Source organism: Mus musculus, chromosome 4 (assembly GCF_000001635.26).
Source record: "Mus musculus strain C57BL/6J chromosome 4, GRCm38.p6 C57BL/6J".
In the NCBI taxonomy this organism is placed as follows: Eukaryota; Metazoa; Chordata; class Mammalia; order Rodentia; family Muridae; genus Mus; species Mus musculus.
In genome coordinates this window covers 145,608,668-145,628,040 of record NC_000070.6, presented here as the reverse complement: position 1 = coordinate 145,628,040, position 19,373 = coordinate 145,608,668, and the positions used below count along the sequence as shown (strand labels likewise).

Below are 19,373 nucleotides of genomic sequence, written 5' to 3'. Positions count from 1 at the left end.
TAACACCACAGGATCAAGAAGTGGGAGTGTGTAGATAGGGGAGCGGGGGGAAGGGGGGACTTCCTAATAAAAATTGGAAAAAAATAAAATAAAATAAATAATTATTTATATAATGATAAATCTAAAGACAGCTAACTTAAAAATTGCTAAAATATGCTTAAGATTCAATGAAAACTCCAGGGATCCTTATGGGACTAATATTTAAACCTTCCAGTGGATGTATAATCTCCAATGGCAAAGATCTTGACTAGCACAGTGATTAAATAGCAGCGTTAAAAACCATGGATGGATGTGAATTGTACCAGCTTTACCTGCCACCAGAAAAATATAACCATGTTTGGAACCGACAAGACCATTCTATCAGAAATTATTATGTAAGTATCAAGCAACAATAAGATGAATAAAAAAATCAGGATTAGTCACATTTACATAGTCAGCAATTTAAAAACACAGTTACGAAATGCACAATAGAATTTGAGGATCAGTGTTATTATGAGCAGCAGAGTAAGGGATTTCAATCTTGGTCCAGTGCCTGTCTGTCCACTAGCCTAGTAGCTTCTGTGACCTTGGAGTTTCCAAGTCTTCTTGTTTGCATTTCCTGCCACTGCTCTGGTGACTGAAAATTGGGGACAACTGCAGAGAAAGGGAATTTTTACATGGTTGTAAGACCCAAGGCAGTGTTCTCTACTCCTAGTTCCACACCATGCAGCTCCAGACTCCTACTGACAAGGATGGGCTGCTGATCCCACTCTCTTCCTTCAGGCCCTCAGTCCCTCTTCTGAGTTCTCCTGTAACATAATCAATTTCAACCAAGGAATAACTTTCCACCTGCTCCATATGTTTCCCATCCCCAGGCTGTCCCATCAGTTGTCCTGTAGCTGAAGAGAAGTTTCCTTTCCCTGCAAGGTATTGATATAGACCTAGTGGGTTCCTTAAAATCTAGCCACTGGAAGTTCTTCCAGAAATGCCCATCAGGCTCCTATAGTGTGGCTCTTACTTTGTATCTTAAAATGCTATTCCACAAATAGTTAATGTTCCAAATCCACTGATCTTCAGTCTCCATGTTTTTCAAACATGATATGGTAATTTTCCTGAGCCAATGACTTGCATCTTTCTCAATCTACACATGTTGCCTTCCACAAAACTCAGTCAGTCTACCTGGACCTATTTTGTCAACCATCACCATATGCTTGCTGTACCACAGACAAGGAATGTGTGTAAAAATGTTTATGCACTTCTAGAAATTTTTACATGAACCTGGAAGTCACTTCAGATTTGGTTAATGATCTCTAAGTCATTAAGAAGTGAGGCATAAATCCACTGATCATGTGCAATGAGAATCAAGAGAGACTGTCTAACTGGTTGCAATTTCCAGACTGATAAGAGCTACTCAAGTCCCCTAATTTTCATTTGCCTGGTGTGTGAGTTTCAACATCCCTGATGGAGCAATTGGCAGAAACTACCTAGGATTATTTGAAATCAAGGGCCACTACTGCTTCTACTCATACTTAGATTCTACTAATGAGGAAGTCCTGTTTCATCAAATTCCAGTATTGAGACCAATGAATTGTTATCATTCAGTACTTCTACACAAGTTGAACAATTTCCGTGGTTTTTTTTTTAAATCAAGGAAAATACATGGAGTGATATGGATTTGTTCATTGTAGCATTTAATGTTTTTTCTTAGATCCTAATTTTCTGAGACTTCCTGAATTTAGGATAAATATTCTAATATACTTGAACTTGGAGTAAAAGTAATTTTCCCAGTACTTCCAAATATATTTCCAGGATGGTTGGATTTCTAAACTGTGCATGAGTATGCACCTCATCTACTCTAAAAAGGATTTTTCTCTAAGATTTACAGATTCATGATATTTATATGAATGAACTCATACATGAAATTAAGTTGAATACCCTAATAGTGAGTTTTTGAGGTTTTGTTCAGAATGTATATTCTGAGATGTACAAAATATTAACATTCTGTAGATGATTTAAAAAAGAATGGAAATCTATTTCATTACTTACGGTAGAGTGGAATATTAAGTAACAACAGGACCAGACACCAAAATGTTTTGTAATATGTGTCAATGGGCAGCATTTTTCTGAGAGTTTAAGACTTTTGTTTAATAAATGGGTATTAATGACTTCAGAACCATGCAGAGACACAGAAAAGTCTGGCTAGCTATCCTTGAAATCTATGAAGCCATGTTTTCATTTATTTTTGTAAATTTTTCTCTCATGCTTCCTTGAATTCAAGAGAGAGCAGACTTACTGCTGAGGCTCTGAAAGCTTCTACATATTTGCTTTCTTGAGCCTTTTTATCTTAACCTAGTAATACTTGCCTGGAACATTGAACTGAACAGTGTTTCTAACTTTTGTAATGCTAAACACTGATATAGAATTCAAATTATTCTTAGGTGAGCAGACTACCCTGCAGTTCAATGAATGATTTCTCAGTTATAAGACAATTGGAAATATGTGTTTTCCTATGCTTTTAAGCAACCACTGTGAAAGAGTCTTTACACCCCAAAGGGATGGTTATCTATCACTTGAAAATAACTATTAACTTTATGATACAGCCTTGCAAAAATATTTATGACTTCCACGTATTTTTTATGTGAGGCATTTTCTGGGAAGATGCAACATATATTCATCTGAGTATCCCAAGTGCAAATTGAAAACAACCAAAGCAAACTTGTTGAAACTTTCAGCTTTATTGGAGTTAGTTACAGGACAATAGGAAAGGAATGGTTGACCAGATCACAAGAGACTCATACTCAGTTGTTATCCTATAATGTGAAACAAGCAATTGAGAAGAATTATGATTTCTGGATACTCGAAGCACACTTAACATCTGTAAGCATACTTATAGGATAAAGAATATGCTGTCTGGGTGGCTCAGTTTGCCAGATACTCTTTTAAGTATAATTTTTCTGAATTAGTTCATGTGAATTAAATATACAGAATGTTACCAGTTTTATTAGATATTGTGAGGATTGTATTAAAGACCTTAATAAGTTTTCTTTGAAATGGATTATTTCTTTCTCAGTGTGTTATGCAATACTATCTTCTGACTTCCCCACTTTTCTTCATGTTGTAACATTTGAGGGTGAACAAGTAAAAGGTGTCATGAAAGGCTTTCTACATTTTCACATGTACAGAGGTCCTCCAGCATAAATAGTTGACATTACTCAAGATTTGAACATTGCATGAAAATTTTCACAAGATTTTCATAATCATACTAATTCTCTAGAGTGGAGCCTCAAGTGTTGTCAAGAATACACCGTGAATAAAACATATGCCACATTTTTCCCAACAGAAATAGTATCCCTTAAAAAGTTCTTAGATGTTTTCTCTGACCTGAAATGAAGTCAAAGATATTTCTTCATACAATGCATGAGTTAAGTTTCTAGCCTGTAAGTATATTCACTGTTATATTCTAGGAAATAGGCCAAAAGGAAAGGATTCATACCTACAATATATTTGAAAAGTTTGTCTTCTCTAAGTATTCTCTAATGAATTATAAGATGATATATTTTGGTAAAGGATTGTCTCGTTCACTTCATTTATAAAGATTCTCTACTGTATGAAGTAACTGATGATTTCTCAGACTGACATGATGAGTATTGTATTTGTCACATGTAAACTATTTGTAAGGTTTCTCTCCTGTATGGATTTTCTGATGAATACTAAGATGGAATTTTCGGGTAAAGCATTTGTCACATTCACTGCATTTGTAAGGATTCTCTCCTGTATGAATTCTCTGATGAATTCTCAGGCTGCCTTTTTCATTAAAGCATTTGTCACATTCACTGCATTTATAAGGTTTCTCTCCTGTATGAATTCTCTGATGAATATTAAGATTGGATTTTTGGGTAAAGCATTTGTCACATTCACTGCATTTGTAAGGGTTCTCTCCTGTATGAATTCTCTGATGAATACTAAGATGGAATTTTCGGGTAAAGCATTTGTCACATTCACTACATTTGTAAGGTTTCTCTCCTGTATGAATTCTCTGATGACTATTAAGATGGGATTTGTGGGTAAAGCATTTGTCACATTCACTACATTTGTAAGGTTTCTCTCCTGTATGAATTCTCTGATGAATATTAAGATCGGATTTTTGGGTAAAGCATTTGTCACATTCACTGCATTTGTAAGGGTTCTCTCCTGTATGAATTCTCTGATGAATACTAAGATGGAATTTTCGGGTAAAGCATTTGTCACATTCACTACATTTGTAAGGTTTCTCTCCTGTATGAATTCTCTGATGAATACTAAGATGGAATTTTCGGGTAAAGCATTTGTCACATTCACTGCATTTGTAAGGGTTCTCTCCTGTATGAATTCTCTGATGAATACTAAGATGGAATTTTCGGGTAAAGCATTTGTCACATTCACTACATTTGTAAGGTTTCTCTCCTGTATGAATTCTCTGATGAATACTAAGATGGAATTTTCGGGTAAAGCATTTGTCACATTCACTACATTTGTAAGGTTTCTCTCCTGTATGAATTCTCTGATGACTATTAAGATGGGATTTGTGGGTAAAGCATTTGTCACATTCACTACATTTGTAAGGTTTCTCTCCTGTATGAATTCTCTGATGAATATTAAGATCGGATTTTTGGGTAAAGCATTTGTCACATTCACTGCATTTGTAAGGGTTCTCTCCTGTATGAATTCTCTGATGAATACTAAGATGGAATTTTCGGGTAAAGCATTTGTCACATTCACTACATTTGTAAGGTTTCTCTCCTGTATGAATTCTCTGATGACTATTAAGATGGGATTTGTGGGTAAAGCATTTGTCACATTCACTACATTTGTAAGGTTTCTCTCCTGTATGAATTCTCTGATGAATATTAAGATCGGATTTTTGGGTAAAGCATTTGTCACATTCACTGCATTTGTAAGGGTTCTCTCCTGTATGAATTCTCTGATGAATTCTCAGACTGCCGTTTTTAGTAAAGCATTTGTCACATTCACTACATTTGTAAGGTTTCTCTCCTGTATGAATTCTCTGATGACTATTAAGATGGGATTTGTGGGTAAAGCATTTGTCACATTCACTACATTTGTAAGGATTCTCTCCTGTATGAATTCTCTGATGAATTCTCAGGCTGCCTTTTTCATTAAAGCATTTGTCACATTCACTACATTTGTAAGGTTTCTCTCCTGTATGAATTCTCTGATGCATACTAAAACTGAATTTGTGTTTAAAACATTTGTCACATTCACTGCATTTGTAAGGGTTCTCTCCTGTATGAATTCTCTGATGAATATTAAGATGGGATTTGTGGGTAAAGCATTTGTCACATTCACTACATTTGTAAATTTTCTCTTCTGCATGAATTCCCTGATGGATACTAAGATGGATCTGATGGGTAAAGCATTTGTCACTTTTACTACTTTTGTAAGGTTTCTTTCCATGATAAATTCTCTGCTGACTTTGAAGTTTTTCTCTCTGGGTAAGATATTTGTCAAATTCACTACATTTGTAAGGGTTCACTCCAGTATTGTTTCGTTTCACCATGACTTTATGTTTAGAAACAAAAACCTTCTCAAATTCTGCATTTCGGTTGTGTTTTTTCTTCTGCATGTGGATTCCTTGATTGAGACTAATGGTAGAAAACAAACTTACACTGTTTACAGAGTCATTGTATTTGCAAACTTCTTTAGTGTTCCTGGGCTTAAGTCTTTTTTGGTTCGAGTATTGAAGAGAGCTGTGATAAGTTTTGTAAGGTGTACATTGGGGGGATTCAAGAATCACCTTGCTAAGCTTGTCCCATTTAGAAGACTTCTCTTGAATATTCATGTGTTCATGGACAATGTACTGGCTGTCTTGATCCAAGACCTTCCTATACTTTCCACATATGCAATGATTTTCTGAAAAAAACAAAAACAAAAACAAAATGGGGCAATTAGAGGTGACATGAATTACTTATATAAGGAATAAGGGACTCAATAACCAGTGAGCTTATGGATTCATACTCTCAAGAGAGGTTTCTCTCTCTCTCTCTCCTTTTTTTTTTGGAATTATTACATGTATCCTCAAAGAACCTCAAATATGATCTATATCAAGTGATTGAAAATGATAATAGCCTGCTAAATTTTATTTTCAAATTAGACATCATACCCACCCAGATTATATTAACCCAGAATTGCTCCTCTCTTAAGAAAAAGAGGGACAAAGAATGGAAAAGAGGCTGAAGGGAAGGCCATCCAGAGACTGGACCAAAGAGATGCAGATACTTGCTGCCAACCATTGGACTGAGCAAGGGGACCACAATGAAGGAGTTAAGGGAAGGCCTGAAGAAGCTGAAGGGCTTTGCAACTGTGTAGGAGGAAAAACAATATCAAGACCCACAAAGCTCTCAAGGATCAAATCACCAAACAAAGAGTATACATGGAAGTACAAATGGCTCCAGCTTTATATACAGCAGAGGATTGCCTTCTGTGGCATCAACAGGAGAGGAGTCCCTTGGTACTGTGAAGGTTCAGTATCCCAGCATAGGAGAATCCTAGGGGCATGAGGTGGGAGTAGGTGGATCTGTGGTGGGAGAATCATCATAAAAGCCAGGCGGAGGGGTGGGATTTAGAGTTTCCAGACAGGAAACAGAAGGGGCATAACATTTGACATGTAGATAAATAAAAGACCAATAAATAAAAAACAAAATTGTACTTTGCATAAGCTGGGACAAATAAGGATCCATCTGTAGTGAATTTCCCGAAAGTAAAACTCTAAGCAATAGATCTCTAATTCTATGGTTACAGTTCAATTCAGAGTGACACTGAATCAGGTATAAATTTGGTCAAGTATAAATTTATGATATAACCGATAGTGTCAGGGAAATCACTAAATAGATTTGTTTCAACATCTAAAATGCTAGGATAATGATTATGTTGTCCCAGATCTAAACACAGAGATCAAATGTCAAAAAGTTAAATAAAAAAAAATTGCCCAAACCAACAGCTCTATATCCACTTGAAACCTTGTATATTTTTAGATTCATAAATAAGGGAACATTTTAAAGCAATAGTAAGATTTTTACAATTCCAACTATTATATGTATAGAAATGTAATTTCTTGTTCTAGATATTTAAATTTTTACTTGAACTTTTTTAACTTCACTGAAGCTAGATAAGAGATAAGGAGTGATCTCAGAGAATATAGCACTGGTTACTTTTCCAAAGAAAGCAGAGAAATGTAATGGAAACACAATGAACAAGTTATGATTTTAACTAGAATTTCCCGCATTCAGGGGTCTCTGGATATCTCAGAGAATTTACATAAACATATAGTAGGAAAACTGAAAGAAAGAAACAGGAATTCAACAAGAAGTTCATTCTTACCCACGAACAAAAGATTGTTGTAATTCTCCAACATTACATCCTTGTACAGTGTCCTCTGAGCAAAACTGAGACATTCCCATTCCTCCAGTGAGAAGTACAAGGCCACATCCTTGAAGGTTAACAGACCCTGGAATGGAAAACTACCTACTTGATACTGGACAAAAATAATTTTCTACTTTAAAAAAAGAAGTAATTAAGATATCCTTTTTTGCTGGGCGTGGTGGCGAATGCCTTTAATCCCAGCACTTGGGAGGGAGAGGCAGGCGGATTTCTGAGTTCCAGGCCTGGTCTACAGAGTGAGTTCCAGGATAGGACAGCCAGGGCTGCACAGAGAAATCCTGTCTTGAAAACAACAACAACAACAACAACAAACAAGAACAACAACAAAAAGATATCCTTTTTTTGATGTAAATGAGGAAGGAAAATATTTAAGGATAAATGTTTTCTGAAAGTGTGATTGAGATGTGTCTGAAGATACGAATTGCTGCTCTTCCACTGTCAATCTATAGAATGACTTACTATAATGCTCACATTTAGAAAGGCTCTCTAAATAAAAAAAAAAGGAAAAGAATACATAGCACATAGGCATACAGGCAAATGTAAGCAACATATATTGAAGAAAAATGAACTTTGACTTTATTCAAAGAAACTTTCTAAACTACTAATAGACTTCCTTATATTTCTTTTTCACTGAGAATGCATGATGTAATTTCAAAAGCAGTAAACATTTATAGAATATAACATGTACTTTTGATGTCTAGATGCAGTAATGTACCTTTATGAAATATGGGTTGATATCAAACAGAATCCCACTGACCCATTAAAGATAGTAAAGTTATGATAAAAAATATGCTTTCAAATTTTACAATGTCCACTTTGTTCAAGTATGGACACTAGCTTAGTCTTATGTGCAGCTGTGTCTCACGTCTGTATAACAACATGTCCATTTGACAATCTGAGGCCTACGTTCAATGCTACACACGTTCTAGAAGAAACTGGTAGAATACTAAATGCAGAAATAATGGATGGACTAAATGACTAAGTTTTTTCTTTAAACACATTAGAACTGCAACATCAGGGCATCATACACTGAACATTCCATATGACACAGAAAATCAAATGCTTTTGGAAATTATTTATGAGAATGTATTCAAAACCATAAAATAGAAATAAACAGTTTAAGAGAGCTTTAAAATTATTTAACCACATGGTGGCTCACAACCATCCATAACGAAATCTGATGCCTTCTTCTGGAGTTTCTGAAGACAGCTACAGTGCACTTACATATAATAAATAAATAAAATATTAAAAAAAATGGTGGAATCTGATAAAATTCACTTTCCTTCTGGAGCAGATTTCTTGGTTGATGGGATGCTGGATAACAATGTATTCCTGTATAATAAATTCCTTCACAATTACGGTGCCTCCTCATAAAAATTGACACAAAAACAGCATTGATGGGATAAATCTTTTCCTACATTACAATGAACACATAAGAGTCTCCAGCTCTGGGTTCCACGAATACAACACATTTTTATCATACATAGGAATCATTCCTAATTGTTAAAATGTTGATATGAGGGGTCAGCTGTCCTGAAACTCATTCAGGCTTCACATTTCCTCTCATTCTCTTTCCTAGATGGTTTCTTGTGTCCTGTGTAATATTTCCAGATCATTTATAATTTTTAAATAATGTTTATTGACTTTAATTTCATATGGAATGTTATTTTTGCTGGCATGTAGCTCTGTGCACATGAGAAACGCAGGCAATGGTAAAAGATAATCTCGAAAAAAAAGAGTTCTGGAAGGAAAAGAAGTCCCCAGGCAGGTACAGAAAACTGAATCTGAATACTGCAAGAAGAAGAGAGCTTAACTGCAGAGCCACATCTTTGACTCTTAATTAGCTCCTGTGGAGACATAAATAAATATGCTTAATAACAATTTCTCTAATACCATATGGTCTTTCACTATAAAATGATTAGCTATGTATGTTTAAGCAAATATCATATGTGGCAATGCATTCCAATGAAGTATAATAATTTTTGATCAAACTGTGTTTTTAAATTGAGGGAGAATTATACTAAATATTCATTAAAATCTAATAAATTATTCCTCATTGTATTAACCTAACTGAAAATTTCAGTATTCTAATTTTAACTTTTTTCTTCAGAATTTGACCATATGTATATCACAATTGCACTTTTCATAGAGAAGTGTGATCTATCATTCTTCCTTTGTTTATCAAAAATTATAATATACAGACTATATACTGTCTTTATTGCAAATATGCCTCAAAAAATGTAAACCTGCTCCATGAACAAATGATTAAAGGGTAAAGGTACTTGCTGTTTCTACTTTAAAAACTAATCTAATTCTCTCTAAATATATTGCAGCTCACTATTATGTCTGAATTCAGTCTCAGGGTTTGGTGCTGTACTCATGGTTTTAGGGGCATAATGTATCATTCAGTGTACGTAAAAACCTTCAGATATACACTTATGTACGTAAAGAAAATAGTATCGTAATGAAAAATAGAAACATTGCCACAACCCTTCAGTTTTCCCTATGTAATGCACAGCTTGACTGAAGAGGATTAGCATAGACTGATTCAAGCCTTTCCCTTCTAAAGAAAAAGACAAAAAAATAAGAAAGGACATTCATTTATTTTCGAAAATTGATGGTTTATGCACAGCACCATAGCTATCCTCTCTAGAAAAATTTTACTAATATAGTTCATGTGATGAAATACAAAGGTGAAGAAAACAGGACTTAAAATTATTTCTGAAACCAAAAGGAGGGATAAATATCTATATATTGTGAATTTTCCACAGGGACAGTGTCTCTCGAGATAAAAAGATTTCAGGTGTCAACATTGATTACTGTGTGACATGAGGTGTGATAAAAGTGTCAGAATATTGAAATCTGTATCAGCTCACAATCACACTAATGGTAAGAAAGACATTTTCCTTCCATTATCTGTGACCCTAGGGAGCTAATAATACATTTACTATTAGGATTCAAGACAGTGGATCTCTTATAATTTTACCTTCTACAAATTCTACTCTTTCATATGTTCTTTAGTGATGTGAATTTATACTTATTTCTATACCCTCATTCACAAGCTTGTGTTTAGAAACCTGACCATCCCTGAAATGCAATTCATGTGGCACAAGAGACCTTACTTCACACTAATACAAAGGGACAGAACTTATTCAACATAGAAAATGTCCATCAATCTATTCTTTGAGCATCATTCTAATAGATCCTATTTGAGACATGCAGGTCTCTATTCCAAGGGAATTATATATCCTCACAATATAAAAATCAAGATAAAATATAAAGCCAGTATATGCATGAAAGGGAAAAATTTTAAATTCTCATTATTAAAAAAGATATAGATCATAGAAAATAAGCCCTTTAGATACCATTCCACATAGAGAGATTAAAAGTTTTGGATGACTTGAATAAAAAGAGATTTTTTAAAAAAGAAATGTGGAAAGGACACTGACCTGTGGTGTATTTACCAGAGACACACTCATTCTTGTTGTTGTCCTTCTCCCAGGGTCTCTGTGAAGAGCAAAGTTTGAATTCTTCTTGAAATTTCACATCAAGGTCTGAATGATTCAGAGATGAAATAAATACAACACCATTACAGACAATGGTAAACAACATTTATATATATATAAACATTAAAAGCAAAATGATACCAGGAATCTTGAAAATGTGCAGTCATGAAAGTAAGTAATGATATATTTAGACTGTAAGTGTAACCTAGTTCCTCCCACCACCCTAGATTCTCAAAGTTTATTCACAACACCTGATATGGAAATCCCTGTCACCTGACCTAAATGACACACAGCAAAAGAAAATTGAGAGGCTGTAGCTAAAGCAATTTGACAATGTTAATAAAATTTCCCTACCCCAAATCACTAATGCAATACCAATTCTCATGACAAAATGAATTATGAAACAAACTCAAAATATAATCTGAACACCATTCAATGTGGACAAATGACATAAAGAGGGAACAAGCACAGGAATTCAAAGAAGGCAGAAACAAACTTAATGAAATTCCAGAGAATTCCTACAAGTGGGTAAGAGAATAATTATACATATGCAGGATGTGAACATCTTATCCAGAGATATAAAAATCTAAGGAATGCTCACTCTGAAATAAATTCTGTAAGCCTGGTGGTAACTCAATGGCCAATATGTGAAGATACACCATTCAAACAAACAATCAAACAAACAAACAAACAAAAAATCAGCTCATCAATGAAAGGTCTTTCATCCTAGCTGTCAGGGATGTGACCTAAAAGCCATTCTGGTCTCTATATCAGGACATGTGAAAGTTAGAAATAGAGTGTGGGACCCTGTTTTACAAACAAACAAACACACAAACAAACAAACAGGAAACCCATACAAAAAAATTAGAGCTTTGTCTTCTACATTGATATCAAAATCAATTTAAAAAGTACAAGGATATTAGAAGGCTGATTCTCCTATTGGATAATACTTTTATCTTTTAAAGTTGGGTCCTCAGTGGGTCACAATCGTTTGAGGAATTTAGCTGTTGGAACATTACTGAATAAAGTATGACACTGGGGGTTGACTATGAGAAAAAAGGATAGATAGATCCAAGCCATCTTAATTCTTTCTTCCTCTTTAGTGACTGGGGTTGAAGATGTGATCTTTCACCTTTCTACTTCAACAACATGGCAATGTTCTATCAGTCCTCCCTGTCATGGTTGATGGCTATCCTCTGGAAGCATTACCCAAAGTAGTCTTTTTCTTCTATTAGTTTCCTTGAACATGGTGCTTTATGAAAGCAGCAGAAAAAAAACCAATTACAGTAAAACATATTCTGATTGGATTTAAGGCTGCCTTTCAGAGAGAGAATTCATGTCATATTCTGAATCCTAATCAAGAACAGGAAGTATGTTAGGTCATGGGAACTATGAGGCCGTTTTAAGAAATGGTATCATCTAAAATTATCATAGTCATAATTGTGTTGTCTTCTCTCAGTAAAAGGTAGATGAGTTAATGGACTCAGACTCACAGCATAATTTAGACATTGTAATGTATATATATGAGGTCTACATCCAGGAATATACGTTTATGAACATTTTTTGATAAAAAGAACAATTCCAGTGTTACATCTAGTTTACAGATAGTAAAGTGATGGTGAGTAAAACTGTGCTTCCAAATTCTACAACTGTCAGTTTTGCTCAGACAGAAACCCTGTATCTCTCTTATCTGAAGTTGGGTGTCAACAGCTACTCTAAGATGCTCAGTTTGGATTGTAAGACCTATATACAATGGAGCATCCTTTCTAGAAGAAAGAAAGAGAGTTAGAACACCAAATACAAGAATGACTTAAAAGAAATACGTTTCTTTCTATTGTAGCAGTTAGGAAGTGTAAAGTCAGTGTATACAAACAAAATTACAAACAAGACATACAATCTTGTGATATGATTTTATAAGAATTTTATATGAAGAAGAGTTAAATGATTATTTAATGAAGAATTAATTTGAGAATATTTAATGATAAAAATAAAAAGTTAGCAATAGGTAGCATTAATATAATGTAATGTTTGTGACTATATGACAAAATCAATACAGATAATAATTTCATAATTTACACAGTGGTTTCCCTTCAGAATGCTTAGACATACATGTATAACTAAATGACATATGTGAAAAAAGTGATAAAGTAAAATGATTTTTATAATGGAAATAACCATATTAAGATGTATAAGAATCATACTAACACTTCATTTTTTATGGATACATTATTACTCATGTGTCTATTACTGCCACAACTAAAAATATGAAACTTTTGACTTCAGCAATGTTCTTCTCTTTATTATTTGAGGTCATTGATCTAACATGATTATAGATTACACAAAAAAGGAATCATCTAAGGTTCTTTTACTTCATTCCTATTCTTTTCTTTTTTTATTTTATTTTATTGTTTTAAATTAGGTATTTTCTTAATTTACATTTCAAATTTTCTTAATTTAAATTTCAAATGCTATGCCAAAAGTCCCTGAGAGCCCCCCACTCCCCTACCCATCCACTCCCACTTCTTGGCCCTGGCATTCCCCCATACTGCGGCATATAAAGTTTGCAAGACCAAGGGGCCTCTCTTCCCAATGAAGGCCAACTAGGCCATCTTCTGATACATATGCAGCTAGAGACACGAGCTCCAGAAGTACTGGTTAGTTCATATTGTTGTTCCACCTATAGGTTTGCAGATCCCTTTAGCTCCTTGGGTACTTTCTCTAGCTCCTCCACTGGGGGCCCTCCTGTTCTTTTCTTAATTATTTGAGCTCATCCATCTAACATGGTTAGCGGTTGTACATATAAGTATCATTTAGGATTCTTCACTCAATTTTTATAAAACAGAACTCAGGATTATATTCAGGCTCTATCATAAAAGTGTACCAGAAGTGTAAATCCCTGGAAAGAAGAGATGACTCAGGGGTAAATGGCATTTGCTATTCCTGAAAGGAAACACAGTCTAACTCTGTCTTCACAGCTATAGTGATAAAAACAGCAAGGTATTGGTACACAGGCAGACAAGTTGATCAATGAAATGGAATTGAAGACCCAGAAATAAAACCACACACTTACACACACGTGATTTTTGACAAAGAAGCCAAAAATATACAATGGAAAAAAAGGAAGCATCTTCAATAAGTGGTGCTAGTCTAATTTGGCTGTCTGTATGTAGAAAAATGGAAATAGACCCATATTTGTCACCTTGCACAAAGCCCAAGGCTAAGTTGATCAAGGACCTGAACATAAAATCAAATACACACAACCTAAAAGAAGAGAAAGTGGGAAAAAGCCTTGAACTCATCAGGCACCAGGGGATATTTCCTAAACAGAACTCAAATGTCTCATGCTCTAAGATCAAGAATTGAGCGGGGCGGTGGTGGTGTATGCCTTTAATCCCAGCACTTGGGAGACAGAGACAGACGGATTTCTGGGTTCGAGGCCAGCCTTGTCTACAAAGTGAGTTCCAGGACAGCCGGGGCTATACAGAGAAACCCTGTCTCGAAAAAACAAAAACAAAACAAAAAAAACCAACAACAACAACAAAAAAGAGTTGATAAATGGGACCTCCTGACTAGAAAGCTTCTTTAAGGTAAACGGCATAGTCAATAAGACAAATCAACAACCTACAGATTGGGAAAAAACCATCACTAACTCCATATGCAATAGAGGGCTAATATCCAAAATATATTAAGAACTTAAGAGGATAACCACCAAAAAAACCCAGACAACCCAATGAAAAAATGGTGAGTAAACTGAGAATTCACAACTAAGGACACCCCAATGGCTGAAAACCACTTAAAGAAATGTTCAAAGTCCTTAGTGATAAAAGAAATGTAAATCAAAATGACCCTGAGATTCCACCTTATTGCAAACAGAATGGCTAAGATCAAAACCTCTGGTGACAACACATGTTGGAGAGGATGCAGAGAAAGAAGAACACTCCTCCATTGCTGCTGGGATTGCAAACCTGTACAACCACTCTAGAAATCAATGTGGAGTTTCCTCAGAAAATTGGAAATAAATAGATCTGATGCCCCGGCAATACCATCCTTGGGAATATACCAAAAAGATGCCCCAACATGTCATGGGGCATGTGCTCCACTATACTCATAGTGGCCTTATCTGTGATAGCCAGAAGCTGGAAACAACCCATATGTCCCATGACAAAAGGATGGATACAGAAACTGTGGTTCATTTACACAATGGAATATTACTCAGCTATTAAGAATGAGGACATCCTAAGTTTTTTAGGCGAATGGATGGAACTAGACATTATCATCCTGAGTGAGGTAACTCAGACCCAAAAGGACATGCATGGCATATATTCACTAATAAGTGGATATTAGTCATAAAAAAAAAGTCCAGAATACCCAAGATACAGCCCACAGAACTCAAACAGGTCAACAAGATAAAGAGCCAAAGTGAGGAGGGAGGAAGGGACTGACATGGGAGAGAAAAGTGACAGGGTTGGGGGGAATCATAATCTGATATTGGGTGGGGGAAGAGGAGCTGAGATACTCAAGAAACCCAAAAGGAGAGACCCTAGATTAAATGCCCTTCAGAGGCGAGAAAGAACTTTTGGAGCCCATCTCCAGCAGAGAAACAGGGCATTGAGTGAGGGATAGGGTTGCAACCCCAGTCAAAATTCTGATCCATAATTTTGACTGAAAGAATTACACTGATGGAAATGGAGAAGAGCCTGAGGAAAAGAAGGTCCAATAACAGGTCCAAAGTAGGATCCCAAAGTTGCTAAACAGGCCCAAAGTTGCCTGTTTCCATTCTTTCTGCTGGCCCTCAGGGCTTCAGTCCTCTTCCCCCACCCAATATCAGATTATGATTCCCTCCCAACCCTGTAACCTTTCAAGGGGAGGCCCCTAGGCCTAACATTATTACTGAGGCTATGGAGCAATCACAAAGACTGTCTTCTGAAACACCCAAGAGCAGCTGGATACAGATATTTGCACCGAACAAATGGACAGAAGCTCCTGACCCCTGTGGTTGAGTTAGGGGAAAGCTGGAAGAAGCTGAGGAAGAAGGGCACCCTGTAGGAGGACCAGCAGTCTCAATTAACCTGAACCCCCAAGACCTCTCAGACACTCGATCATCAACCAGGAAGCATGCACCTGCTGATAAGAGGCCCCTAGCACATATGCAGTGGAAGAATGCTGGGTCTGGGTTCAATCAGGGAGCATGCATCTAACCCCTGGAGAGATTGGAGGTTCCAGGGTGGTTAGAGGTCTGGCCAGGTGGGGAGGAGGAGGGGAAATCCTTATGGAGACAGAGAGGTGGGCAGGAAGTGTGGGATGTGGAATAATTAGAGGATGGACCAGGAGGGCAATAAAATCTAGAGTGTGGAAAAAATGAAAGGAAGGAAGGAAGGAAGAAAGAGAAAGAAAAGAAAAGAGTAATAATAAAATAATCTCTATGCCCAGAAAGTGCATCCAAGCAACATACATAGGAGCTGCTATGCTTAAGAACAAAACAAAGCAAACAAACAAAAACAAATGTACTTCTGTTTTTGTATTGTTGTTTTTTCTAGGAGTAAAGGTTCTAAGGTTTTAAAATGCTGACTCAGAATAATCAAGAGAGAACCTGGAGTAAATGATTGTAATGATTTGTAATTCCTAAGGAAGTAGCTTATGCAAAGGAGTTTTCATATGCAAAGAGCTATTTAGAGACTTGTCGCCACAGAGTACAGAACTGTCAGCTTGCATCCATCATTAACAACAAGTCATTCTCCACCACTCCCATTAGCTCCTTAGGACCCTTTCCCACCCAAGGCAGCTTCTCTGCATCTGTCCACCATGATTGCTCTTCAGAATCTCAACCTACATGAACCATAGCTACAGGAAGGGGAAAAACATGGAGTAGGAGAGCCTTATAACTCCAAAATAAAAGAGCAAAGTCATTAAATGGGATATTCCTTAATGCTTTTGAATAGGAGTCTTCAGCACAGTATCCCATTAATATCTATAGAAAATTCTTACTGATATAAACCACATGATACAACATAGAGATAGCAATCAGAATGCTTAAAGCCTGTCTGAAAATTGCTGGGAGCATTTCTACCTCATAGAACATGTTTAGAATTCACCTTATTTCATTTGACCTGCAGAAACAGTACATGTATTTATTAAGTGTGTTGTACTTTTTTACAGAAAACCACCTCAGGCAATGGCTCAATCTAAATGGCAAATATCATGGTGTAGTTGCTATTCCTGGTTGTCAACTTGACTATATTTGGAATGAACTACAATCCAGAATTGGAAGGCTCACCAGTGACCCTTATCTGGAGGCTTGGAGATCCTTATCTGGATCTTGGTTTGGAGATCTTGAGCCATAGTGGCTATGGATTCCAGAAGATTGAATCTCCGAGTTTAAGGAACACACCTTTAATCTGGGCTACACCTTCTGCTAGAGACAATATAAGGACATTGGAAGAAGGGAATCTAGCTCTTGCTCCTTCACCTGCTTGCTGTGTGAGACTGAGTAACTACTAGATCCTTGGACTTCCATTCACAGCTGCGACTGAACAATTGTTGGGAATTGGGCTGCCGACTGTAAGTCATCAATAAATTCCTTTACTATCTAGAGACTATCCATAAGTTCTGTGACTCTAGAGAACCCTGACTAATACAGAAGTTGGTACCAAAAGTGGGGTATTCCTGTGACAACCTGACCATGTTTTGGGGAGGACTGTGGAAGGACTTTGGAACTTTGGGCTTGAAGATCCATTTGTTGTTAAGAGCTCTGTCAGATGCTGTGTAGGAGCTTGGAAGATAATGTTGAGAACACTGCAGAAGATGGAGGTCTGGTTTGTGAAATTTCAGAGGGAAAATTAAAGACTCTTTTCAGGGCCATTGCTGTTTTGATTGTGAAGATTCTGTAATTTTGGTTAGCTGGGGCTGAAGAATCAGTTGTGATTAACAAGATACCAGAACTACTAAAGCAAAAACTTTGCATTACTGGGACTATTGATGCTGGTTAGCTGGAGCTAAGAAATTAGCAGTGATTAAGAAGAGACCAGCATCATTGAGGTGACATCTTCTGGGAAGTGTTTTCTGAAAGCACAAAGAGGCTGTGTTCCAGAGATAGCCAAGGTTGTACTCCTGCTGCAGCGGGACTTGGTAATATGTAAGGGTCACCCAGGTGGTACTGGTTTTGAAGGCATGAAGGGGTCACGAAGAGCAGCTAAGGCTCGACTCTGTGAGAGGCCATGGAAGGCCATTGGTGAAGGTGCAGCCGCAGTTGCAATTGAAGGCCCAGGACTAAAGGGGTCATGCAGTGTTTTGGAGATGCCAGTACCATGAGATGACCACCAAGAGCAGCAGCAGCAGTGGAGTACAGGCATCTGGAGCCTAGAGGACGACGCGTGTACTACAAAGGGCATGGCTGGAGAAGTGACCCAAGCCCTTGGAGGAGCCCAGAAGATTGTGAGTTGGATCCCAGACACTGGAAGGTTGGACATTTATTTTTGCTTTTGATTGTGACTGTGCCCTGATATTTTCCCTCTTGAAGGAAGAAACTATTTTAGTGGAGCCCACAGTTAAGAGACTTTTAATTGTAAAAAGACTTTGGATTTTAAAAGAGATGGATATTTTAAAGAGATTGAAATTTTAAGAATATGTAAAGGCTGTGGGATGTTTAAAGTTATTTAGACCTTGGAGATGAATAAGATTGTAAGGGTTGAGGCTTACTAGTGATGTTTTTGTGTGTCAAGTTGACAAGGGGTCAATTGTACTGGCTAGTTTTGTGTCAACTTGACACAGCTGGAGTTATCACAGAGAAAGGAGCTTCAGTTGAGGAAATGCCTCCATGAGATCCAACTGTAAGGCATTTTCTCAATTAGTGATCAAGGGGGAATGGCCCCTTGTGGGTGGGACCATCTCTGGGCTGGTAGTCTTGGGTTCTATAAGAGAGCAGGCTGAGCAAGCCAGGGGAGGCAAGTCATTAAAGAACATCCCTCCATGGCCTCTGCATCAGCTCCTGCTTTCTGACCTCATTGAGTTCCAGTCCTGACTTCCTTTGGTGATGAACAGCAGTATGGAAGTGTAAGCCGAATAAACCCTTTCCTCCCTAACTTGCTTCTTGGTCATGATGTTTGTGCAGGAATAGAAACCCTGACTAAGACACATGGATTTCTTCAATATGATAAACTTGTCATCATATTTACTTATAACCACTCATATCAGTGTCTAGTGCACACTGTTGAGAAGAAAAGTGTAGCTTTCTAACTTACTCCTCCTTCAAGATGGACTTGTTACTGCTTTACTTGCATGCAAAACTTGGTGTGAGGTCACTTATCAATTGAAACTTACCTGGGCTATTTAAAAGGTAGAATGTTACAATTCAGCTCATAAAAATCTGCTTAAAACTTCATGTGAATGCTAAATCATTGTTGGATGTATAGGACAATCCAGCTACTGAGTGCCAGAGAGAAATTAGTGTTCAGG

The 19,373-nt window shown here is 36.7% G+C and overlaps 1 protein-coding gene across 4 annotated transcripts in view; it reads right to left on the bottom strand.

The window, feature by feature from the left end:
• Nucleotides 1–2,697: 2,697 nt before the first annotated feature.
• Nucleotides 2,698–19,373, bottom strand: part of Gm13212 (predicted gene 13212) — a 40,172-nt gene continuing 23,496 nt past the window's right edge. For 2 of the 4 annotated variants that reach the window (XM_030253641.1, XM_030253642.1), the window contains exons 4-6: nucleotides 10,866–10,923; nucleotides 7,357–7,483; nucleotides 2,702–5,889 (exon numbers count right to left, since the gene is read on the bottom strand). In XM_030253641.1, coding sequence (XP_030109501.1) covers nucleotides 3,647–5,889; nucleotides 7,357–7,483; nucleotides 10,866–10,895 — 2,400 coding nt within the window. In that variant the 5' untranslated portion in view covers nucleotides 10,896–10,923 and the 3' untranslated portion in view covers nucleotides 2,702–3,646. Of the gene's footprint in view, nucleotides 5,890–7,356; nucleotides 7,484–10,865; nucleotides 10,971–19,373 lie in introns of all 4 variants that reach the window. The other 2 variants (NM_001324416.1, XM_017320298.2) reach the window with 2 other exon arrangements.